Here is a 26,434-nt window from a genome sequence, read left to right as displayed (position 1 = left end):
TTTGCACAAACATTGCACACTTTTCTTGCAACTATAAATGAGGATAATAATTACATAATCGAATTTTTCTAAACAAAAATTATACGTCAAAGGAATGGGCTGTGCTAATGTATACACATTTAATGATCTACAGCTATAGTATATGCCCTTCGTTTTTAAGATGCCACAGGGCCCCTTCTGCTGCGCTCTCAGCAGCATCTTTCTTTTTTAACCGCGGTTCTCCTATGCACTCAACCTCTTCGTTCAGCTTTCCCGCAATTTGCAGCTGGACCTTGTACACAAACCTGAAAGATTTATGTTGAATACAAAGATGAGAAGATAATAATAATAATAATAAAAGACCAAAGTCATGAAGAAATATAGTAATCTGAGAGCTTACTGTTTTGAATGGTGCAGTCCTGTTTCTTTGATGCAATCAAAAACAGGGGTCCTCCAGTGCTTAGCGGCACATATGTTGTTGAGACAAGACCTAGCGTTTACAGATGAAGTAGCGCTACCTGAGCCATTATATACAGGGATAGCTGGAGAATCACTGCCGCATCCTTTGTGTTGGGGATGAAGCTCCAGTGCAAGAGGCACTTCCACCTGTTGAGGCGTTGAAGGCACTTCCACCTGTTGAGGCATTGACGGAACTTCCACCGGTTTAGGTATTGAAGGAACTTCCACCAGTTTAGGTATTGAAGGAACTTCATCGTATCCAATCAACTTGGCTTCCAGCCTCCTACTATCTCTAACCACATCTTTTAGAGATTTTGACTTCGAGCTGTAACCAAGTGCCTGAAGAACCAGGGTTTATTATAAGAAAAATGACTACGCTCTCAAGAAATCATACTTCCTCTACAGTTTCTATACATCCTCTATCATTAAAAATAAAAAGCATTTCCTTTCTCAGTTCAGCGCACTTGAGCATTTTATGTGCATAACTGTCATTATTGTGCAATTTATGTGCATAACTATTATTGTGTATTTTTTTTCTTTACAACTATGCCGTTATTGTGCATATGTTAGGCACTAATAATAGAATACAAGATGAAACACGATTTGGATTAAAAAATTACCTAAGATGGGGGGTGACACTATAAACAAAATAATGACAGTGGATTAAGTATGAATTTTACCTTCAAACGTCTTATTATTTGTCTTGCTGCAATTTTCTTTGCTGTTCTCCCACTTACATTAGATGCACAAGCAGTTTCAGAAACTTCAGCATTGTCAACTTTAGCATCGACCACAAATTCACCATTTTTCTTCTCTTTAGAAAAATGTAAATCCCAGTTATATAATTGACAAAGCTCTATAAGTTCCCTAAGGGGATTGAACTGCATCCTGGAAGTGTTAACAACAGGATCAAGGAGAGACAACACAATCTTCCACAAAGAGTTCAAATCAAACCCCGTGTCAAGAAATATTGCACCCACACAGGACTCCACCAAGTCGCCAAGAACCTGCACCGATTAGGAAAACTACAAGTTAAATTTGCACAATCATTAACCACTTAAACCATCAAAATATGATAATTTTACAAAAAAATATCTTGATTCACAATTTCTTTACATCTACATGACCACTCATTTGAGATTCTATTTGAGTAGTAACAAATATAGCATAACAATTTCAAAATTTGCACCAAGTGAATTTATAGTTTCTCCTTTCAGGAAGGTAAAATTTATATTATAAATAACCAGTGCAGGGTAGAGCAAATTTGAGTATGAATGCAGAAAGCTTACCTTTGGGTAAGTTCTCTCTTCTATATCCTCTGCCTCAGATGAGAAATTTCCAATTTCATTGACAAATTTACTCATTGATTCACGGAGAGCAATAGAGTCGCATATAACAAATTTGTGCATAGACAGGCGCCCCGCTACATCAGCGAAGGAAAGGTTGCTCACTGACATAGATCTCAAATCAGTTAACTGACCTGGTTTCATTTCTGGATATGTCGTATACAGGTATGATGTGACCACATAATCCAACACGGCATCGCCAAGATATTCAAGTCTCTGGTATCAAATGGAAAATATGTCTTGGAAAAAGAAATTGAAAATAAATGAATTTTAACATTGGTGCACAAAATGAGCCCTTACCTGATAGCAACCTCCAAAATTATTGAAAGACGGATGTACAAAGGCCTGAATGAGCAGACCTTTGTGGGTAAACTCATGTCCCAAAATTTTTTCTATTACATCGACATCAAGCAAATTCGCAAGAGGCAGAAAGGCCCTACTCATAGAGCAGATTGCATCCACTTGTGAAGGTGAAAGATCTACTTTTATTCCTATCCAATTAAGAAATGCAATTGCTGCCTTGAAGCCACTATCAACGATAAAGGCTCCAGTGAGTGACTCAACAACATCTGCAATTGTCTTCTTGTGCAACCAGTGATGAAATTTGCTGCACCTAACTTTGAATTTGGCCCCATTTTTCTTGACACTACATTGAGGGTGTATACTTTCCTCAGTCTTCTTATTGCAAGTTAGCGGGCAAGGACGACCAAATGCAAAAAAATTGCAAGGCTCAAGTGTTTGATCACGTATATATACCTGAGCCACAATTTTGTACAAAATAAATCATTTCAGCATCAGAACAACAATGTGCAGCCTGGGTGCAAAAGATGCATCCAATGTGCAGCCTGGGTGCATAAAAGACTTGCAAGTAAAGCCATGATAATAAGAAGATGAAATCATGAATAACGTTGTATCATTTTTGTTTGATCCAGCTTTTGATCTGAAACCTGAGCAGTTTAAACCCAATGATGCGTGAATCCAAAAGCAAACATAAATAAGTATCTTAAACATACCTTGAGAAGGAGCGTCAAATTATTAACTTACTAGGAGAGGCCCTTCAAATAGTAATACCACATTTTTATTTATTTCATAAAAACATAGTATTAAAAGAAACTCTGATGCATACATAAGCACTCTGATGGAAATAAATTGTTTAGGAAATGAAATATAATGCTAATATCTGCAAAAAAATAAGTATGCAGAGAAGATTTCTGACAGTTGTCTATGGCTATTTAAATGTCATGTAACAGATAGTTATTTTTCACAATAATTAGATTTTATTTTTTGGCAGCTAGTCATCCTTTTTTTAAAAGGCCAAGTCTCTGAGGATTCAAACAAAGTGTCAGATTTATTATTTGCTTCATTTTTTTTTCCTTCATTCACAGCAATATTCAGAAAATTGCTAGGTGCTAGTAAGGCAGTCAAAGGGTGTAAGCAATTAGTCCGAGAAGGCAGCACAGCAACTAGGTGCCATTTATATGTATAGAAAAGACATTTTTATAAAAGATTTGATAAAAGGACTAGGCAGCCTAGTGGTATTCTCCACACCTCCAACATACAAGTGCAACGATCGAGTATGTTGATCGCTATACTTAATTGCATTTTCTCTTTTTCCTTTTTCTTTTTTTTTTTTTTTTTTTTTTTTTTTTAGAAGGATCGACGATGGTTCCCCATCTACCCTCCGATGTGACTCGGACCCCCGACCTAACAGTTGGAGGTGAAGCGTCTTACCCCGTAGGTGCGCTTCGTTGTCATTCTGGGCCTGTGGGCCCAAGGAGAAATTAATCCCCAAATCTGCACTTCCTAGGATTCGAACCTGCGACCTCCTAGGAAGTGAAAGCTCCCTGATATCAACTCCCAAGCTCTTTTTCCTTTTTCACCCACATTGACTATGATTCTTTGGGAAGTCAATTCATTCCAAAACGGTGGGTTGATCCAAATCGAGAAAAAAATAAACGTGTTAGGATTTAAAAAAATTATAACCGAAAATTGGCCCACCAGGCTTCCCTTGCAGCCTTAAATGTTTTTGTTCATAAGTTTCTCTTCAAAACATCAATTCACACACAGTCAGAATCATTGGATAGCTAATGTCGTTATCTTTCAACCATATACTACTTGTTGGGAAAATGAAAAAAAAAATAAATATATCAATAGCCCACATCAGTGTATATAGATAACGGAAAACATTATATAAATCTCATGGGTCACTCCTCCTATCACCAATTGGTTTTAGGATGGAACCCTATGGACTTCTATCATGGTATCAGAGCAAGTCGCCAACTTAACCGGGGTATAAATTTGGGGTTAGTTCAATAGAGAACTGGTCCAACCTGATTATAAGAAAAAAGTCCACACCCCCAAAGTTCACCTTGAAGGGTTTGAAGGAGAGTGTTGGGAAATGAAAGAAAAATAAATATAACAATATCCCACATCGGTATAAAGAGAAAACTGAAACCACTATATAAATCTCATGGGCCACTTCTCCTATGACCAATTGATTTTAGGATATAACCCTATGGACTTCTATCTCTACTCATCGTCATATTCCAAGTAATGTAAGATTCATGCACGTTCACACTTGTGGCCACAAGTAGATGAGCCATATTTAGGTAAGTTATATTTTCATTTCTATGCACACACATACAGCTGATGCCTATAAATGGTAGTGTTATGTAGAGAAACTCATATATGAATGTTTGATCATTTGATATCGAAGCCTAGAAGTTTGAGAATAATATTAGTTTTACTACTTGTTCCTACATGGAAATCGAATATGATATTATTTTTCGGTTCATTCGGTCCTCACCTCTAGTTATTCCTCTCTCGTCAACTATACGTTATTTTTCAAATTAAATTTTCACCATACAAATATATCTGCAAATTGGAGACTACTTTAGTAGTAATAGCTAAAGTAATAGTTGGCGCTATCTATCATAGAATGAATTGTTTAGGGTTTGTTACATATATATGACGCGGAAACAAGTGAAGTATGATTAGTCGTCAATATGGGACAATCCCATGGAAAATTACTTTATGAGTCCTTGGCCAAAACTAAGCGGGTTGGTGCTATATATCATAGAATGAATTATAGAGTGTTTGTTACGTATATATGATGCGGAAACAAGTGAATTATGATCAGTTGTCAATATGGGACAATCCCAGGAAATTTCTTTATGAGTCCTTGGCCAAAACTAAGCAGGTTGGGATGGTTGATGAGTATGTGGGAACCTTTATGGCTCGTATGGCGAACGTTGTTGATCATTTGATTCACTACGGCTTGCGGGAGGAAATTTATATATACATCCATTCTAAGGATGCAACTAATATCTTTGATAACAATAACATGCAATAGATGCAAGAAATCGTTGTTTGTAAGGATGATAATAAATTAGATCTTTCTACACATGGTCAAATTAGGATGGTCTTTCCATATAACTACTCAAGGCTGTTTCAAGCGGCTTAGCTGTAATAGTTGGTGCTATCTATCATAGAATGAATTGTAGAGTGTTTGTTACGTATAGATGACGCGGAAACAAGTGAATTATGATTAGTTGTCAATATGGGGGACAATTCCTTTATGAGTCCTTGGCCAAAACTAAACAGGTTGGGATGGTTGATGAGTATGTGGGCACCTTTATGGCTCGTAGGGCGAACGTTGTTGATCATTTGGTTCTCACTATGGCTTGCGCGAGGAAATTCACATATACATCCGTTCTAAGGATGCAACTAATATCTTCGATAACAATAACATGCAATAGATGCAAGAAATCATTGTTCGTACGGATGATAATAAATTAGATCTTACTGGAGATGGTCAAATTAGGATGGTCTTTCCATAATCCATATAACAACTCAAGGCTGTTTCAAGCGGTTTAGCAGTAAGAATCTCTTGGCTTGGAGGATTACTTACAAAGCAAAATACAATCAATCAACTTATAAGTTTATTTATAGTTATTACTCAATTAATTTATTCTAGAGAAATATTATATTCTTGTTATCTTCGAGTGAAATAGCTGGTTGAGGAAGGAATGAAGAAGGAAATTCGTTAATAAGTTAGCTTACAGCCTTACACTGGACTGGCCTCTAGTACGATAGTATTACCCAGAGTCTCTTTGTTTCTTTTTAACTCCAACAGCCGTACATAACCCCTATCTCATTTCAAGAAAAACGGCCTAGAATGGCCACGTTGCCGAGGCACACGTAAGTGAACTTTCAACACTGTTCAACACAGTGGTATAAAGGTCAAACTGTATCACATACATTAGTTACCAGCAAATACATATTATAAGTGGAAAGTACTTGAATCAAATTTAAATGGATGCATTGTTCCTCCGCTTAGTTGTGAGGCTCATTATAAAGCAAGTATAAAATCTCTTTATAGATAGAAGGAATACGTATAATTGTTTGCAGTGTTACCTATCCAAATTAAATAGAAGCCACAATGTGCAAGGACAGTGACTTTCAGGTATGAAGTGACATGTGTGGAAAGGGTTATGCCAGAATACATCAAAATAATTTGCATCTAGGGAAAAAAGAATTAAAAACAGATATACGTTATTTACCTGTAAATTTTTCAGCTTTGCCAGCTTGAATAAATTATGATTGTTTGTTAGTTTTGACCGCTTTCTTGTTAGCTGGCCCTCATCTAGAGCGTCATGCTTAAGAAAAAGATATCTACCAACTGCAAACTTGAGAAATGCATCACCAAGAATTTCAAGCCTTTCGAGAGAAAAGTTCTCATTACATCCTTCACTCGTGATAGCTTCAAGAATCTGCATCCAATTATAAAGGAACTATTAACAATACCTTAACTATGAAAAACGAGATTAAATACAATGTAAGACCTTAATGGTGGACAAAGGAGATCTAATAAAATCCATACAGCATACCAATTCTAAGATAGCACTTACTTTACCCGTAGTTACTTCTGCCCCCTCAGGGAATGAAGCACTTAACTTGTCCTTCAGTTCAATGGCCACGAGAAAGCTTTCAAGTCGGTGCATGATTGATGGTAATAGGGACAATGAGCTTCCGATATCTTTAGAAAAACCAACAATTTTCAACTCACAAAGTTCAGGAGGCAAGTGGACAATGTATTCCTCTTTTTCTCGCCATTCTCCTGAAGTACAAATATTTATAAGTAATCTAATTGTCTAATATATAATTGGAAGATTAGAAGGAACTCATCCAAATATCAGCTAGCCCCAACAGATGAAGTATTCATTTACAAGGACACTATCTCTCTACGCAGGCTAATAAAGTGAAGAATGCTTATGAGAAAGAAGGAAATTGTTGATTGGCTTCCTACAATGCATTAAATAATGTACCAGATTACAAGTTCCCTGTCTCACTATACAGATTCTACTCGGTGAATCATGTCTGTAAGTAAAATATACCTGATAGATTTTTCTTCCTCAGCAAATTCTTCAAGGTAAAAAGTGGTTTTGCTTTTAAAAGAGGTTGATGTGGATACTTTAGATGAATATCATACCTACAAAAAAAATACTATCACAAAGAGCTGACAATGAAATCACAGCCCCATAATGCTCTCATATCATGAACAAATCATTTGATATGTATAAAGCAACATAGAAAGATTTATACAAAACTAAGTCTTGGAACTTTCAGGTGAAAGTGAGTTAAAAGATATCAAACCATATTCACTGTTAGCATGATTTAACACTAGCATTAAGACATGGAAAGACATAGACTAACTAACTAGAAAAAAATTACAAAGTTATGTTGCCTGTTGTAGGAGGCCTAACTTGAGTTCCAAATTCAGGTAACTAAGAAACTGAGATCATGGCTTGCCGCCTAAGTTGATTAAAGGAAATTTCCAATCAAAACATAACAGATTGTCCATACCTTAACCTTTGAAAAAGAGTTTTTACCTAATTGATTGAAAATTTTAGAAAAATCTTGCAACTTTTAAAATGTTCATATTTATGAAGTTGGAATTTTATAAACCATGATGAAGCTACTGTGGGAACACTTTTGCAATTTACTCTCATCTGTAAAATCATTTTTGGAATATATAAAAGAACGTTAGGCTTCTTTGGAAGAACAACTTCTATCTCTGCAGTAAAAGCTAAGAGTTTTTTATACACACAAAACCTATGATTCATGCAGTTCTAAACCAGGCCATACATCAATTGGCTTTATGTGGAAACAGTAGCTGAAGAACTTACAACGCGGAATAGTGCTCCACATGATTTTCTGAGTCACTATATGAATCATACGCATTTCTCTCTGTCAAGATATCTGAAACAAAGAAAAATGTATCTTTGCATGGCAGATACACCAAACTACTCAAAGTAGCATTGAAGCTTGTGGAGCCACTGGCAAGATGCAAGTAACCTGAAACTTCACAGACATTATCTTTCACATCACTTCCCATGTGTTTGAAAATCATTGAAGACAAACATCTATTTATCAGTGTCCAGTCTACAGAAAATCTGTCATGCTCGTGCTCCACAACAGGAAGCAATAGGTAGAAGGTTGTCAAGTCAGACTCGGGGGCATTATTATCTTCTAGAGACACATATTTTTCTTTAAATTCGTGCCGGTCAACAAGAACCTTGAGAAATAGCTTCTGGAATGTCTCTGCTAATGCAATCTGTTAAGTTCAAACATCAGATTCTGAAGACAGATAATTTATGAACCACTGTGGATATAAAATAAAGAGTGAAGGTCAATTTTGGTCATAAACATATGACCAAAATACGAATTTGGTCCAAAACATTCACTTTTTGAAAAATAGGTCCATGACAAATGAAATTCGTATTTTGGTCATATGTTTAGGACCAAAATTGACCATTACTCTAAAATAAAAGACAAATTCACCTCAGCTTTATCAAATGTAGAACCTCCAGAAGGAATAAGCTGTGTCTTCACCATTCTACCCTTATCCAGACAAAGATCAAAGCTCAAATTACCAGCCTCTTCTGGAAGTGACTCTTTCACAAAAAGACCAAACTTTCTGTATGTCCTATCTGCCGGAATAGGATTGAACTTTACGTAATAACAACTAAAAGTACAGAAATTGTCCACTTCTCTCCATGGTACTCTAAGGGCAGCAGGAACAAGCATCTGATGGAGTTCAAGCCGAGATTCCACACCTGCAATAAGTTGAAAATTTTACTATAATGTTCTTATTGTAATGATTGTGAATATACAACTAGTGATGTGCACTGACAATCCTCATTGTCGGAATCAGTTAAGTCCAGATCCTCATTATTAACATCTTGCTCTGGCAATAGATAATCAGTCAGTGATCCAACTTCATGCAATGTTTGGTACGCTTTTAGGCATGCATCTCTCTTAGCTGCCTCCTTTGAAGGTCGGGGTGCGCTGCCAATCTGGTGAAATGGAGCATTGGCTGGGAGAACTAAGGTGCAAATATTGCCATCTGGATGATCATGGTAGAAGAACTGTAGCTTTGGATTGGAATACCTAACAAAGATAAAAATACCATCAAGGATAAGTTTATAGTAAGTACTCCGCAGAAACAATGGAGCAGGTAAATGCATTTTTAATTCCATAACTATAGGGGTAGTATTTAGTCATAACTCATAGGTGATAATTTACTCCTAAAAACATTATATATTAAGTGATGTCAGTGCCTTTTTTAACCTAGTCTCACCATTTCCCGGTTGGTAAACTGAAAATTTAGAGATTTCCAACGTTCCTATGGAAATTGCAAAAAGCCATCAATTTTTCATGAGAAAATTGAAGTGATAAATATTTTTTTGAAAAATAAAAAAATTGCATGAAAAAAATCGTAGAGATTAAAATATCAGCCATGGTATAGACAAATTCCTAAATTTTCTGTTTTACATACTCAACATTGAAAGTAGGACAAAAACGGCTGAAATTTTATGATTTTAAAGATTTTAGGACAAATTTGCTACTCCCACCCTACTTAGGGTCTAATATATCACTTTCCCCAACACTAAGGACATATTAACAGAAATGGGACCATACTCGTCATGCGGAAGCGATGAGCAATAGCGATGCAGCAAGGAAACACTCATTACAGAACTGATAGTTGCACCAGTAGCTTCCACTTTATAGGTTCTCTCCCTGAAATTGGTTACTTGCACACGAGATTGTCGGCCGGAAATTTCTAAGTTCATCAGTGCTTCCTCTTTCACAAACTGCTGAATCAATTTGACTTCCTTAAGGTTGCTCCTGTAGTGACGTTAGTATAAGTTACAATAAAATTCTGTTGAATTGGAAAAACAAAAACAGATTCATATAGAGCAAATTTTTAGTGAAAGCACCTGTTCACTAAAAATGCATATTCAGACTGGGGCATGCGGGCACGGCCTCTTGATTGTATAAAACTAGCAAGTGTCTCTGGAAGATCAAACCGTATTACAAGAGAACATATGTGAATATCAAGTCCCTCTTCACCCACTTTGGTAGCAACCAATAGGTTTAGCTGTCACAATAAAAAATAAGGGTAACATAAATAAAACAGTTATAGTAAAAGTGCTTAAAAATAACCAGGACAGTTAGATCTGTATTCTGAAAGAGAACATTGCAAGTTGTACAACAAAATGTGTAATTAAACAACTTTTTTTAGCCCATTAATGAATAAACAAAATATCACCATGTAAAAAGAGTTACCTGACCAGAACGGAACTTCTCAAGAATGATATCCATATGCTTTTGTGACATGTGTCCTGAGCGAACTCCTACGAGGAAATCACACTTCCAAGAAGATAAAATCTTTAGATTTTGAAGGATCGCAGAGAGGGATCTTGCAGTGACAATTCTATTGACAAATATTATGCAGTTCATATTTGGCTGTAACCTGTAAAAAATAAAACATATCATGCTAATGTAAGAAATGGTGGTGAACTGCCATAAGTAATCTTCATAAGAAAAGATCCCTAATGAAATTCCAGGTCAAAGGGTAACCTAATGATACGATCCCACATCGGTTTCACACGAAAGTGTGGAATAGCATATAATAGGGAGTCAACCCTTTACCTTTGACCATGGTTTTGGGTTAAGTTAGGGCTTCCTATCTTATATGCTTATCACCTAAGCTCAAAATAAAGTTCAAGCTCAAAGGATAACTTTTATTTAAAAGAACGGTAGGAACTTGCAAAGTCAAGCAACAATTTATGAGGCATAAGGTTTAGCCTTAGCTGTTTAAATCGATAAATACAGTTACATTATAACTAACCATAGATAAAAAGATTAAAAATAAAAAAAGGGGATTTACACTTGAATATCCAGAGAGGCAAAGAGAGAAAGAAAACTAATGAATACAGTTCATGGTTGATGACATTTTACACAAATATGACTGCTTAAAACAGCCATCAATCTAGATATTTAAAGAGATGATAGAGGGAAAATCTGCTACTGAATAAGTCGTACAAAGATAGCTAGCTGACCTGTATGCAAGTACCCTAAAGATAAACCCCTAAACCATCTTTATATCAAGTTCAACTGTTACTCAAACTAGTTGGGAAAATAGATTCATTCATGAATCTGCCCCACCCAAGGAGGGAGAAAGAGATGAGAAAATTAGTGTCTTCAAAAAGCAAGCAAGATACAAACCTAAATCTGGAGAGTATTTCAATAAGCCGTAATATCTTTTCTGAGACAAACGGCTCCTGTAAAACCTCAGTACAAGTAATATCAGCTTCCAAGCCACCTGTGTGAATTACAGAAAAATTTAAATAAGCAATTAAGAATTCATAAATTTAACTGAAATCCGTATTAACGGAAATAGTCCACCTTATAGTTCTAGGCTATATAGGATATCAATATTGCTTTAACATCAAGGAACATGCATGTGAGTATGATAACTCAACTACACTGATAATCCATTGCATGATCTTGGAAGCTGAAATGAAGAAGGAATGCGCTGAAGCTCATCTCAAGCTTGGACGTTCAGGAGCCGTCCGATTCATCGCGTTTGTGGAGATTAAGTCGTGACCGTCGGATCAAACTAGCCGTTAGATTTTAGCTTTAAATAGTAGTTAGAGTTAGTATTTCTCTCTCTTTCGTTGTAGCTGATTTCCCTTTTCGATTCAATAATATTCCTTCTTCCGATTCGTTTTGTTAGCTCAATTCAAGCTCACGCACACACACACGCGTTCATCCTAACAAATTGGCGCCGTCTGTGGGAAAATTTCTCATCGTCGTCGAGTTGAATTGATTTCAAGGGAACGGATCCGCAAAGAATCATAGCTTCCAGATTCAAAGCAGAAAAATTTACAGGCAAGAATGACTTTGCCATATGGAGAATGAAGATGAGGGCGATGTTGATTCAACAAGGCCTGGCGTCGGCGCTCACGGTCAAAGAAAAGGATGGAAAGGGCAAGGAAGTCTTGGATGAAAAGGCAACCGCCAAGAAAGCTGAGATTGAGGCTAAGGCACATAGTGCGATTGTGCATAGCCTCGGTGATAAAGTGCTACGCGAAGTCGCTAAGGAGAAGACGGCGGCTGATATCCTATCGAAGCTCGAGGATCTCTACTTGACGAAGTCCCTTGCAAACCGGCTATTCATGAAGAGGTATCAGTATTCTTATAAATTCTTAGAAGGCAAAGGAATCTTGGAGCAGTTGGAAGATTTCAATAAGGCAGTGGATGATCTTGAGAACATTGATGTCTCTATTGGAGATGAAGACAAAGTCATTCTATTGCTCAATGCCTTGCCGCAAGCGTTTGATCAGTTTCGGGATGCTTTCTTGTATGGCCGTGATAGAACGATCACCCTTCCGGAAGTTCAGACGGCTCTGAGGGCAAAGGAACTTCAGAAGAGTGAGTTGAAACCTGCAGATCCGAATGCTGAGAGTCTCAACATCAAGAAGTTCAGAGGCAAGAAACTATTCAAGAAACCCTATGAGAATTTCAGGGGTTTTCCAGTTGTTCAAAAGGAGACTCGGTCTTGCCATTGGTGCAAGAAGCCCGGCCACTTGAAGAGAGACTGCCATGCTTGGAAGAGAAAGCAAGAGGCTGAGGGGAAGGCTGTCAATTCGGCCGAGGCAATTGAAGATGAAGAAGTCCATGAGGTACTGAATGTTCTAGATGGTGAGGTCTCTGGAACTTGGATCACGGATTCAGGCTGTAGTTTTCATATTTGCCCAAATCTTGAGTGGTTTGATGACATTGATGTTGCTACTGGATCTGTTGTTCTTGGTAATAACCAAGTTTGCTCTGCGAAAGGGGTTGGATCAGTCAAGTTAAGAGGTGAAAATGGAACAGTGATAACCTTGAGTGGGGTGAGATATATTCCAGATGTGAAGAGGAACTTGATCTCACTTGGATTTCTGGAGAGAAGGTGATGTTCTTTTGCTTGTGAGGATGGCAGAATGGAGGTATGTAGAGCTGGGAAGGTGTTGATGATGGCTGAAAGGAGGGGGAGCTTATATTATCTGACTGCACTTATTTGTAGTAAGGGAAGTGTTGAGCTCCACAGTGTTGCATCTTGCACCTTGAGTCAGTGGCACACTAGACTCGGACACCCAGCTGCTGGGAGTGTAAAGGAGCTGATTAAGAAGGGAATCTTGCATTGCAGTGATGATGAAGATGATGTAGTTCCATGTGAAGAGTGTATACTAGGCATGGCCAAGAAGCTGCCATACCATAGAGGTAAACACACTTCCTCAAACCCTCTAGATTATGCACATAGTGATTTGTGGGGGCCGGCACAAGAAAAATCAATAGGTGGGGGTAGATATTATATGTCTATTATTGATGACTACTCCAGAAAAGTGTGGCTATTCATATTGAAAGAAAAATCTGAGGCCTTCATAAAGTTCAAGAGTTGGTGTGCTGAGGTGGAGGCAGAAAAGGGGGTATGTTTGAAGTATTTAAGGACTGATAATGGTCTTGAATACTTGTCCAAGGAGTTTGATGTTTTTTGTAAACTCAAAGGCATTAAACGGCATAGGACCGTGCCTATGAATCCCCAACAAAATGGGGTGGCAGAGAGGGCAAATAGGACCATCTTGGAGAGGGTGAGATACATGCTTCTTGCTGCGGGGACGGGAAAAAAATTCTGGGCAGAGGCTGCATCTACAGCTGTCAAGCTAATGAACAAGTGCCCCTCATCCTCTATTGATGGTGACACACCAGATTTTAGGTGGTATGGAAGTTATGGAGGGTATTCGGAGCTAAGGACTTTTGGATGCAAAGCTTTTGCTCATGTGAAGCAGGGAAAGTTGGAGCCTCGGGCATTGAAGTGTGTTATGTTGGGCTATTAGCCTGGAGTTAAAGGCTATAGGCTATGGTGTGTGGAGCCTGGTCATGCAAAGATTGTAATCAGCCGAGATGTAACTTTCTGGGAGCAAGATTTCCCCTTTAAGAAATCTGCAGAGATTGTGACAGATGATATGCATAAAGAGAAGTCCACTTCTGCAAGAGAAGTCCACTTCTGCAATTGAGGTAGAGCCTGAGTCTCAACCTGAAATTTATGATGTATCAGGTGATCCAACATTGAGTGAGCCGGTTTCCCATCACCCTCACTCTGAAGCAGACAATCTGAGAAGTTGGGGGCTAGCAAAAGACAGAACCAGGAGATCCATCAAGAGGCCAGCAAGGTATTCAGATGCTGAATTCCTTTTCTTTGCACTGATAGTGGCAGAAGAAGTTGAGTATTCAGAGCCCAACTCCTATAATGAAGCTATGCAAGGGAAAGAATGGGAAAGGTGGATGCAAGCAATGATTGAAGAAATTGAATCCTTGCTGAAGAATGGTACCTGGGTACTACCGGTTGATAAGCCGGATGGAAGGAGGATTTGTCAGTTGTAAATGGATTTTTAAGAAGAAAATTGAAGCTTCTCCAACTGAAGGAATAAGGTTCAAGACCCGCTTGGTGGCCAGAGGTTTTACACAAGAGCATGGTGTAGACTTTGATGTAGTATTCAGTTCAGTGGTGAAACATGCTTCAATAAGGATATTGTTGGCTATTGTTGCTAGGAGAGACTGGGAGTTAGAGCAACTAGATGTGAAAACAGCCTTCTTACATGGTGATCTCAAGGAAACCATTTACATGCAGCAGCCTGAGGGCTTTATTAGGCCTGAGGATAAGGGGAAAGTTTGTCTCCTAAAGAAGAGCATTTATGGGTTGAAACAGGCTTCTAGGCAGTGGCATAGGAAATTTGATGAGCACATGATCAATGCTGGTTTTGTGAGCTCCAAGTTTGATGAATATGTATATATTAAGAATGAAGGTGGAGCTGCTGTGGCATATTTACTTCTCTATGTCGATGACATGCTGCTGGCTGGAGCTTGTAAGAAAGAGATCCAGAGAGTCAAGAATGATCTGAAATCAGCTTTTGAAATGAAAGACTTGGGCTCTGCAAAAAGGATTCTGGGAATGACAATTGTTAGAGACAAAGAGAGGAGGATATGGCTGACTCAGAGTGATTATATCTTGAGATTGCTGAAGAAGTTTGGACTGGATAATGTGAAGAAGGTATCAGTTCCAATGGGCCAACACTACAAGCTTTCAATGGAGCAGAAACCAAAAACTGATGCAGAGATAGCTGATATGCAGAAGATTCGATATGCAAGCATAATTGGGAGTGCCATGTATGCAATGATCAGTACAAGACCTGATATAGCTCAAGCCGTGTCAGCAACTTCTAGATATATGTCTAACCATGGCAGAGAGCATTGGTCAGCATTGAAGTGGTTAATGAAGTATTTGAAAGGTGCCAGCGACATTGGGATTTTGTTTGATGGTGCAAAGGAATGCTCGGGCAATGCTTTGATGGGATGGACAGATTCTGATTATGCAGGCAATGTGGATACTCGAAGGAGTCAATCAGGCTACATCTTTACTCTCTATGGTTCGGTTGTGAGTTGGGAGAGTAGTCTTCAAGCAGTAGTTGCATTGTCAACTACTGAAGCCGAGTTCATGGCTTTAGCTGCTGCAGTTAAAGAGAGTTTCTGGCTCAAGGGCATATTGAATGATTTTGGGGTGGTACAAGAGACTGTGGAGATTGGCTGTGACAATACAAGTGCAATTAGTTTGGCCAAGCATCAAGTGTACCATGAAAGGAGCAAGCACATTGATGTGCGTTTACACTTCATCCGGGAGAAGATTGAGGAGGGTGAAGTGAAGGTGTTCAAGGTGGACACAGCAGAGAATCCGGCTGACATGCTAACCAAGCCGTTGCCCAAGAGCAAGCTAGAGTTATGCATGGAGTTGGTGAATTTGTACAAGATGGATCACTAGTGAGTTTAGTGATCAAGGTGGAGATTTGTGAGTATGATAACTCAACTACACTGATAATCCATTGCATGATCTTGGAAGCTGAAATGAAGGAATGCGCTGAAGCTCATCTCAAGCTTGGACGTTCAGGAGCCGTCCGATTCATCGCGTTTGTGGAGATTAAGTCGTGACCGTCGGATCTAACTAGCCGTTAGATTTTAGCTTTAAATAGTAGTTAGAGTTAGTTTTTCTCTCTCTTTCGTTGTAGCTGATTTCCCTTTTCGATTCAATAATATTCCTTCTTCCGATTCGTCTTGTAGCTCAATTCAAGCTCACGCACACACACGCGTTCATCCTAACAATGCAGGAAAGGAAAAATATTATAAATGGACTGGAGCTTCTAGGGACCATATTTATTAAGAACCTCTAGTGCAATCAGATGCAAGGATAGAGGAAACTTCATGCAAATAATTTTTCCGTAAGTCACAATCACTGCAGTTGTTTTGCGCATCCACCAGTTCAGCAGTCTCATTATTGCCACCAGCTAGGGAAATGTATGTAGCCTTCAGGGTGAAAAAAACAATTCAGTTTAGAAATTCAGTAACAAGCCCCTACTCAATAGTTGTTGGTAGCATATCTTCAATGGACAAGAAAATAAAGGTAAATAAAAATACATGATTTTCTGGCACAAAGCTTTTTAGACTAATAACACTTAATATATAAACTACTTTTTTCTGGTAACATACTAAAATATCTATACTGCCTCAACTAGACTTGTATCAAGTGTATAAAAGCCAAAAGGGTCAAAACCAAAAAGAATAATAACAAAGCATGTAGAAAAATAGCAACTGTCTAAAATTATAGCAGAAAATAAACAACAAAGCAGAGGAAAATAAGCAATAGTATATAAGTAAACTACAAGAAGTCAAATGGTTGTGGAGGTTCATATTACAATTCTTACCTGCAATGCTCCTCGAATTCCAAGATTTTTCAGAAAATATATTACATCAGAATGCAGCTTTTGGAGAAACTTCCCGGTATTCTGATCAACCTCGGTATCCCCAAGTGTCAACATACACTAGAATGTCACAGAGAGATTCATATAATATTTCATGCAGAACAAAAATAATTAATTAAGTCAAACAGTTTCACAACACCTTGTCTCTTATCTCCTCAAGTTTTTTACTGTAAACCATGTAAGGGCACAAGAAGCTCTTCTCAGTAGAACCGTACTCGTACACAATTGATTTAGCAGATGTAGCAAATTGTTCCACATCATCCTTATTTTCGATAGTACACACCTATTAATAAGAAAATATTCAATAATGAAGGATAAGTAGACAAAGGTATGTTGATAGCTATTAACAGATAGATTAACACATTAAGAAAGAGAGGTTAACACCTAGCATTTTAATCACCTACTGTTACTCTACACTTTCTAGCTTTATCCAGTTTATCCAGCATTGTTATATATCTAGAGCATAAATAGCTCCCAAATTCCATCCTCCAAACATACCTTTGAGTGCATTATTGCCTCAAGACCATCAACTGAACATCCTGAAAGAAACAAGAAAGACCATTAGTCCATCAATAAGATGAAAAATAATATTGCAACAGCCACCGAATTATCTCAATTCTCAAGGCAGCATATATGCTAGTATATGTTAAGACAATAAATAATATCAACAGACAAAAAACCAAATGTGAAAAAAATGAAATAGCATAGAGAAAGATTGATTGTATATTAAATAGCATAAACAATACAAAAAAAGTTCCTGTAATGGTAGAGTAATAGTGTAACAATAATCCCCTTTTCCAAATTATTGCCCCCTTGCCAATATTTTTATGTGAAGAAAATAAGCTCTTTTCCTCAATGAGATGACGAGTTAATATTTTGCTGCTAAGCAATCGCAAATAAACTCAAAAAAGCACAATAAAGCATGAAATTACCTTTCCCCAACTTCGGTGATGCTGTCATGCCAAAAATGCGAGGGCATTTCACGAGTTCCACTTGATAGAAGATCTGGACATAGTAATTCAAAATTTGATACACAGAAAGGGGGAAAATAAGTAACCTAAACGACGAATGATTTGAAGTAATGACCTTCATGATTTGAGCATACGGATGATTGGAATCTACTTGAGCATGATGGCATTCATCAAAAATGAGGAGAGCAATCTGTTCCATCTTGATGAAGCAGTGAGCTAGATAGTGCAACATCAGCTCAGGCGTCATAACAAGCACCTGTTACAGATTAAATACAATTCGTCGTCAAAGGGCGAAGGAGGAGGAGTTGAATCGACGTTTCCATCAAACCATATGGATTCCGCGCCCGCCATTCTAGAGCTGGGCAAACCAGAGACGAATACATTTTGTGTGGACTTTTCACTAACCTCATATTCCTTAATTTCTTTTTCCCAGTCTCCATGGCTTCTTCGTGCATGAGTCGTGCCCCTACCATGGATCCTGACATTGACATCAATTGATTCTTCTATGACCTTGGCTTGCTTTGGGGTTGAGAAAGCATAACAAATGAAAGAAAAATTATCTATTTGAATTTAATAACAAAAGAAAATTAACATGCATCAATAATTACTGAAAAATGTAAATGAATATTTTTTCCAGTAATAGAAAAGGATAAACAAGTCCAATAATGCAAAATTTAACATCGGTTAATTAACTTCGCACCATCATCCATACTAAGACAAAAAATAGAGAGTGATCATCGGTGCATAGACATAGATAAGGAGTGACTCTTAGAAAGTGAACGTTGGTGTATAATGCACACACAAGAAGCGGCTCATGCTTTTAACTAACCTCATATTCCTTAATTTCTTTTTTGGGTTCGTCATATGTATGAATCTCTTGATTTATGGTTCTTGATATATACATATTGTTGGTATGCCTTATAACCCCTCACCTATAGAATTTTCTTGAAAAAAACTTATATGAGGACGTGGAATCTATGTTGAAGCCATAATGGTTAAGTTGTTTCACTCTTTAGAGTGGAACACTAAACCTCTAGTTGATCTACACATATGAATGTGATTTAAAATTTGTGCAAGTTAGAGGTAAAAAGTATGTAATCACTTCTATTGATGATTACATAGGGTATTGATATATTCACTTGTTATTTAAGCGGTTAACGACTAAAAAGTTAAGCTAAAAACTATCCAAGTTATTGAATTAAGTGTGGTCGAAGTTAAAGATGTGGTAAGAAGGCAACAATGTTTGCAAAATTATGATATTTAAGTGTTATAACTCACATGACCATGACTCCTTGTCCTCCCCAACCGAATGATGTTGATGGACGTAAAAATTGAACACTTAAGGTGATGATATATGTTATGTTGATTAATTAACAATTGGCCAAAATATGTAGATGGATGTTGTGATAGCAACGAATTTTATCCTAAATAACAGTTGTGGGAAGTGAATAAACTTATTTATAACTAAAAGTATGATGGTGTTTAGCAGAGGTAGAAGTGTCTCATCCGAAATAACTTAAAATTAGCCCTAAAATAGTAGATTTTATTTTTATCGGATATGCACTCAATAATAATGTCTATTGTTTCGTAGTCCATACGTAATTAATACATGTTGCGGCTAAAAGAGAATCTCGTGAACCATCGAGTCTTTGAATGCAAGTTGTGCCCGAAGCCATTTGGCCAAGGGCACGTCTGCCTTGGCATCACGCATAAAAAAATCAACAACTAAGCCAAAAATTGTTGTATTTTTCGATAATGTTTATCCTTGCAAGAGGCGAGAATGTCGTTATAATGAATTAATGGTGGAGCCACATATTCTAATCATCTAAAAACGGAGGTTTAAGTCCCAAATATGTTGAAAAACGTGCTAAAAGAGTCAGAGTTGCTAGTCGTTTGGTCCCGACTTCATAACTTTTATGTTGGTTGACAACCCAAAGTCATTGGAGATGCAATCAATAATTTAATTGAATTAATCACAAAAGGTAACACAGGGTGCAAGTGGATTCTAAGAAGGAAATATAAAGTTGATAGTATTATTGTTAAGTACAAATCTCGTCTAGTAGTAAAAGACTTTAAGAAGATAATAAAAAGGGTATGCCTTTTTTGACACATATTCACCCGTTACAACGATCATTTTCATTCGATTGCGTCTTGTGATTATTGTTTTGCACAACCTTAAGTCGCCAATTGAATGTGAAAATTGCATTTGTAAATGGTGAATTGGAATAAGAGATATATATGAAGCAACTCGAATGGTTGTCAGGATAAGAGAAAAAGGTGTGAAAACTAGTGATATTAGAATTGAATTCGGGTCGTCCCAAACTACTTACATTACTTCTATTTTCAGTAAGAATTATGATATTTAATTAGAAAATTAGAGTTAATTAAGTGTTTCTTTGTTAGTGTTAAGTGATGTCTCATTACACTTAAAATATTAATTTAATTACACTAAAAAATCAATCTCAAATTTACATCCTAAAAAGAAAAGTACGATAACATGGGACGGACGGAAGGGGTATAATACAAATTGGATCCCATATTTGAGAACTGAGTCAATATTCTCCATATGCATATTTAAGGTTGGAGTTTTTTCAAAGAAGTTTGTAGCAAATGTCCATGGCTTTTAGCCATTTAGTTGTCGAACCCTTTGGTCTTTCTATTGATCAGGGGCAATATAATTGACCTTTTTCAAATCCTCTACCGTTTTTATAAATATTTGTGAGCTTCGTACGAGATAAACTTACACCATAGTTTTATTTCTACGCGCAACAAATCTCTTTGTCAAAGATTACAAACATTTGCATCACATGCATTCATTGTTAGCCTATGTAAAAGCATTGTTTTCGCGATTCTTGAAACTCCATTAAGTTCATTAGTGTCTAGCGAGTTTTAAGGTACAGGAGGAATCAGTTTTATCTTGGGGGACAATAAGTCCATCCAAGAGCACCAACCAAGGTGTCATTCATCTTGCACACAGATGATTTCCTCGACTTGACTTAATTACAATTAGTTTGATATATTTTGTTTTTATTTCATTTATTTAGTACCTATCATTGATAGTAATAATTAGAGTATTGTCTAAAAAACTTAATTTTTCTCATTTTATCTAACAATCCTATACTTATACACATACCAAAGTTGGTGGTGTAGAAAACAAACCTGTTGAACCAAAGCAGTTGTGGGTGCAAGAAAAATGCACACACTGTCTTGGGGCTTGTTGAAAAGGTGTCTCATCTCATACATAACTAGAACAGCTATATGAGTTTTTCCGGCACCTGTTTCCAAACACACGATGATGTTCTCCTCTAACGCTTTCTTACATAGCTCAGTTTGGTACCTGCATTAATTTATTAATAAATTTGATGTAATAGCAATAGATGATGAAGTATATTTTAATTGGTAAGACGTTTGCTTAAGCATTTAATTAGCAAACAATGCCTGCTTTAGTCCCAACTGAGCTAGAATTTTAATAAATGTTAATCCAACATCAGCTCAAAAGTAGAAATCATCTCCTCAAGTAAAGACATCATCATCTTGACAATTATATTTCATTTTACTGTATTTTGATTCTTTTTTATTTGATTTACCATTTTCTAAGTATATCGCTATAATTTTATATATTGAAATTTGTTTTGAATATATGAATATAAATTATTCGTACGTTATTCTTGAAGTCCCAACTCATTTTCCGTATATATTAACTTATTTTCTATACCTTTTGTTACATATATTAAATTTAATTATAGAACCCCCCAAGTTATTAAAAATTTAATTACTATTGGAGTGTGGTTGGCACCGTGAATTGAAAATTTAGATTTAAAAATTGAAGACTTTAATTTCAAATTAATATTTTAATACAACAAAAATGTTTGCACTCTCTAAATCTCGCAATTTGAATTCTATAGCCAAAAGAAATATTTAAAATTTCAAATTATAAATTTAGGTATCACCCAAAGATAAATTACATATGTTGTACCCACTGCGCACACAAAATAGACGCAACACACAATCACACACATATCTACATTGTTCTCTCTCTTACTTAATTTTTCTCCACTTTAACTATTTATTACTACCATTTTCCAAAATGAGTGTAGAAAATGAAATGACTCAACTACCGCAGAACGGAAGTAGTAATTTATATAAAAATAACAAAATATATTCAACTTAAAATTAATATCAAATATTGATTAATTTTTCATTTACCAAAAAAATATGAATTCAAAATATAAGTATTTAATTTGTTAAACAAAAAAACTGAAATTTAAGTAAAATAGCACTGGTCCATATTCAAATATATACACTGTGATTACAAGATTCTTTCATTCTTATGTGTCAAACACTACACAACTTTAGAGCATCCCCATTAGTGCTCGTCAGTAAGAACGGTGTCTGTGCCATCGGCGCGACATGCAGGTGTCTGTCGCTGTGCTATTGCCGACGACACGACCCTGCTCGATGCATAGAGCTCGTCCGTGCCAACGGCAAGAGCACAATCCGACGACGTGGCATGCTCTGGTTGGCCGTTGGTTTATCATTTTTTTATTATTTTTTTTTTGAAAAATTCGAAAAAATCTGAAAATTCAAATTTAATAAAAAAAATATTTTCCCACTTCCTAATAAAAATATATCCATTTTTTCCACACTTTTAATTTATTTTTCATTATTTTTACCATAAAATTCATACTTTCATGTATAGATACTCTCATTTCAAACACAAAAAATGACACTATACGAAACAACTCTCTCAATCTCAATTTTTAGGATTTTAATTATGTAGTTTTTAATTTTTAGGATTTTAATTATGTAATTTTTAATTTTTTAATAATTTTTAATGGTATCGGGTATTTTTAATGCATTTTAATATTGTGGGAACGTTTTAAGCAATTGAAATATTTAAATAAAATAATGGAATAATGGGACCCTTGAGCATACTCTTGCGAAAAAATATGAATGTGGGAGTTATGCTCTTACAAAAAAGCAAGAAGTAAAAAATTAATAAATATAGGTCCGAGACCACATTCGTTGTAGGCAAGCCAAAGACCATGAATGGGATGCTCTCACATGCTACTACTTATCTACTAAAAGACATTCTTGAAGTCACCACTTTCGGGCCCACTCAACAATCTTACACTTATCTACTAAAAGACTTTCTCCTCAAGTCACCACTTTCGGGCCCACTCAACAATCTTACACAAAATTTCTCGTATTCACACAAACACTAATGACCTAAACTATGCAATGTAAACAAAAACATAGCAGTTCAACTCTAATATAAGTGATTGAAACTATAACTTTCCCTTCTAGATTTGAATCGTAAAGGACCACAATTAGCCACTAATATTTTTGGAAAAAAATTTCGCAAGACATTAGCCTATACATCATATTTTTAGATCTTTAATCACACTATTTCTAACTATTTTTGGATTTGGTCTTTAACTTTCTCAACCGCGCATTAAAATCGAAATAATTTTTAGGAGACCCAGATGTATTTTTCATGATAAATATTATCTTCGGAAAAAAAATCACAAACACAAACAACCATTATTTTGTGTCAACTCCAAATCATGTCTCTCTAAATTTTTATTTTCTGCTCAAAATCGATTTATGCTCAATTTATGAGATTTTTAAATCTTAAAATGTCGTAATCTACCAAATTAATTTGTGGATAGATTATTTATTAAAAAGTGATACCACTTATTTTTTTGTAAGGAAAAGTGATTTCCTCATTGACTTAAATGTACCAGTTTTAACCTTTTAAGAATATAATAGTAGTACTACTGTTTGGTCTTCTTCTTCCCCAAAATGGCCATTTTTATTCTTAATTTCCGATTCTCTCATTCAGTTTAGCCATTCTACAAAAGCAACGCCCGACGATCTAGTCCTCGATCAATTACATTAGCTTGGTAAGGGCTGGACATTATTTTTGAGAAATTCAAATAAATCAAAGATTTAAAAAAAAGGTTTACTTCTCTCCTAAGCCCTACCCCTCCACAAGAAAAAAGAGAAAAATAAATAAATAAATAAATCTAGTATATTTATTTGGAAAAAGAAAGCTCACCCTCTAGCAATTCTCCTCGGGTCCTTCTCGGGCTGCCGGAGATTCATCTTCTCGTGATCAATTTTATCCTCAGTGATGGCACGGTGGTGGATCTCCATGCTTCGACGGAAAGCTTTTCCTTTTCTTTTTCTCGGGTTGGAGAAATGAATCAGTGAATCTGAGTTTTGCAAATAGCAAAGAAAATTAATGTCGGGTTTCTGATTGTTATACATAGACACGCTTGTGCGAGGTGGATCCTACCTGTACATTTAAAGTTCGAATGCTATCATTCAGATATTGTAAACAATAATATAACAAAAATAGCTCGAATTGATTTATTTTAAATTTTAAATGAAGTCTCTCTATCTGCTGGAACGAGAATACAAGTTTATGTAGAAAATTATTCTGAAATATAATTGATGTAGCCCTACGTTTTTAAAAAATAGCAACTATTTTCATTTTGGACCGTTTAAAAATAGAAACTTTAGAATCTTTATATTTTACGATATGGACTCCACAATCCACTAACTCTATTTTCACTACTTTTTCTCTTCATTTCTCTTACTTTACTCATTTTTCTTTTCCTCTTTTTTACTTTACCAATTTTTCTCACTTACTTTACCAATTGTGTATTAAAACTCGTATCATTTTAAATGTTTCTATTTTTTGGAATACGGAGGAAGTATTTCTCAAGCCAAATTGGTTTGTCCAAAAATATCTAAATAAAATATTAATATAATAATTCTTTCATCCGCTATTAAATGTCTTATTTTTCCTTTTCACCTTTACTATTTTTGACATACATGCTTATATTCCACCGATTCATTCCACTCATATTTAATTATATAATTAATATTCCCTCTGCCCCTCCGTAGTAGATGCGTTTCTTTTCGACAAGAGATTTAAGAAAAGTTGTGCTAAGTGAGGTAAGTAAATGAATAATAAAGTAGAAAAGGAAAAAAGCTAGAGAGATAAAGAAAGAATAAAGTAAGAAAGAGTAAGGTAAGAAAGAAGAAAAGTTGTTGCTTTTTGCCAAAAAAAGAAACGACTCAGCTATAGTGGGACAACCCAAAAAAGAATACGACTCAGCTACAGATGGACGAAGGGAGTACTAATTTATAAAATCATAACTATTTTTTAGACTAAAGTCCCAAAATGGTCCCTAACATTTGGCGTTTTTTTTTATTTTGGTCCAAAATATTATCTTTTGAATTATTCGGTCCCTCACATTTGAAATCGGACCACATTAGGTCCTAAATTGACGGAATGGTTAAAATTTGAAGGTAACGTAACAGTCAACGCTATTTTAATCAATTTTGATCAGATTAATAGTTATAACTATGTTTTATTAATGGCTAATACCTAATTAACCTAAAACTTAAAAATGTAAAATTTAAACGCGAAAATAAAAAAACAACAACTTTTTTTCAATATCTAAAATTAATTAACAATGGTAAAAATCCATCAGAATCCATCAGCAAACACTTGTTAATCCATCGGCAAATACTTGTTCATCATCATCTTCTTCTTCTTCATCGGAAAAGGAAACGTTCACGGTGTGGATGAAATCCCTCGTCTGCCACGGAAATGGCTGCACGGTCTTCAACTCCAAAGGCCAAGTCGTTTTCCGTGTTGATAATTATCAGCAGCGATGCAGCACAAAGGCCTTTCTCAGGGACTCCACCGGCAACATCCTCTTTTCTTTAAACAGAAAGGTAATTTTAACACGAGATTTATATGCTATTAAGGCTGTTTATTTATGTTAATTAATTTTGTAAAATATGTGCTCAGACAATTGAGTTGCGAATTTGCAGAAATTAGGGTTTGGATGGTGGGAGGGCTTCAAATGGAGCGATTCGAATGTTAGGACGGAGAAGGTGTGTTTTCGAGTGAGGAGAGATCAGAGGAGAGGGGTGTGTTGTGTGGTGAGTGATGATGGTTGCTGAAATTACACGATTGAAGGGTTTGAGGGGAAATCGAGTTTGAAGATTAGAGATTTTGAGGGAAGGGTTATGGCGGAGGCAGCACAAATTTTACATTCCGTCATAACAAATCGAGTTTGACTGTTACATTCCGTCAAATTTTAACCATTCCGTCAATTTATGACCAAATGTGGTCCGATTTCAAATGTGAGGGACCGAATAATTCAAAAGATAATGTTTTGGACCAAAATAAAAAAAACGCCAAATGTTAGGGACCATTTTGGGACTTTAGTCTATTTTTTATAATAAAGTTAAACATTTTCTTAATTATTATGGACACAAGGAGTATAGCTAGTTAGTTACTCTTTCCGACCCATTAAAAATTCAATTTTGTCATTTTCTTCCTGTCATTAAGCCTCAACTAAATTTACTACAAATAGCAATAAACTTTTTGAATTTACTAAAAATAGCACTAAACTTTATTCTGGCTTTTCATCTTTATTACTCATTGAACGTC

At 36.1% G+C, this 26,434-nt stretch overlaps 1 protein-coding gene across 4 annotated transcripts; it reads right to left on the bottom strand.

The window, feature by feature from the left end:
* Window positions 1-24,353, bottom strand: LOC121751670 (dicer-like protein 4). 4 transcript variants are annotated; one of them, XM_042146472.1, is made up of 25 exons: window positions 24,257-24,353; window positions 24,017-24,173; window positions 21,115-21,292; window positions 18,361-18,474; window positions 18,071-18,211; window positions 17,917-17,989; window positions 17,483-17,523; window positions 17,124-17,267; window positions 16,928-17,044; window positions 16,391-16,529; window positions 11,358-11,454; window positions 10,416-10,602; window positions 10,067-10,227; window positions 9,768-9,974; window positions 8,980-9,236; window positions 8,628-8,902; window positions 7,973-8,400; window positions 7,181-7,275; window positions 6,695-6,903; window positions 6,347-6,556; window positions 2,085-2,540; window positions 1,728-2,000; window positions 1,119-1,445; window positions 380-777; window positions 1-284 (listed from the first exon to the last, which is right to left on the bottom strand). In XM_042146472.1, exons 2-25 carry the CDS (start codon window positions 24,112-24,114, stop codon window positions 134-136), a joined length of 4,776 nt encoding a protein of 1,591 aa, XP_042002406.1. In that variant the 5' UTR covers window positions 24,115-24,173; window positions 24,257-24,353; the 3' UTR covers window positions 1-133. The 4 variants fall into 4 exon arrangements, with proteins under 4 accessions (XP_042002406.1, XP_042002405.1, XP_042002407.1 ...); XM_042146471.1 differs by lacking the exon at window positions 24,257-24,353 and having other exon boundaries at window positions 24,017-24,237; XM_042146473.1 differs by lacking the exons at window positions 24,017-24,173; window positions 24,257-24,353 and having other exon boundaries at window positions 18,361-18,433; window positions 21,115-21,195.
* Window positions 24,354-26,434: the final 2,081 nt, after the last annotated feature.

The sequence above is a fragment of the Salvia splendens genome, chromosome 10 (assembly GCF_004379255.2).
Source record: "Salvia splendens isolate huo1 chromosome 10, SspV2, whole genome shotgun sequence".
NCBI lineage: Eukaryota > Viridiplantae > Streptophyta > Magnoliopsida > Lamiales > Lamiaceae > Salvia > Salvia splendens.
Note: the sequence above shows the minus strand (reverse complement) of the source record. Positions and strands in the feature narration are given on the sequence as shown.

What these genes read in the sequence shown, in the direction of transcription:
- LOC121751670 (XM_042146471.1), bottom strand. Translation starts at nt 24,228, where the DNA reads ATGTATAACAATCAGAAACCCGACATTAATTTTCTTTGCTATTTGCAA. An exon ending in ATCACCGAAGTTGGGGAAAG is followed by an intron (nt 17,524 to 17,916) that starts GTAATTTCATGC and finishes TGTTTCTTTCAG; the next exon opens with GATGTTCAGTTGATGGTCTT. An exon ending in AAATAATAAGACGTTTGAAG is followed by an intron (nt 778 to 1,118) that starts GTAAAATTCATA and finishes CTGGTTCTTCAG; the next exon opens with GCACTTGGTTACAGCTCGAA.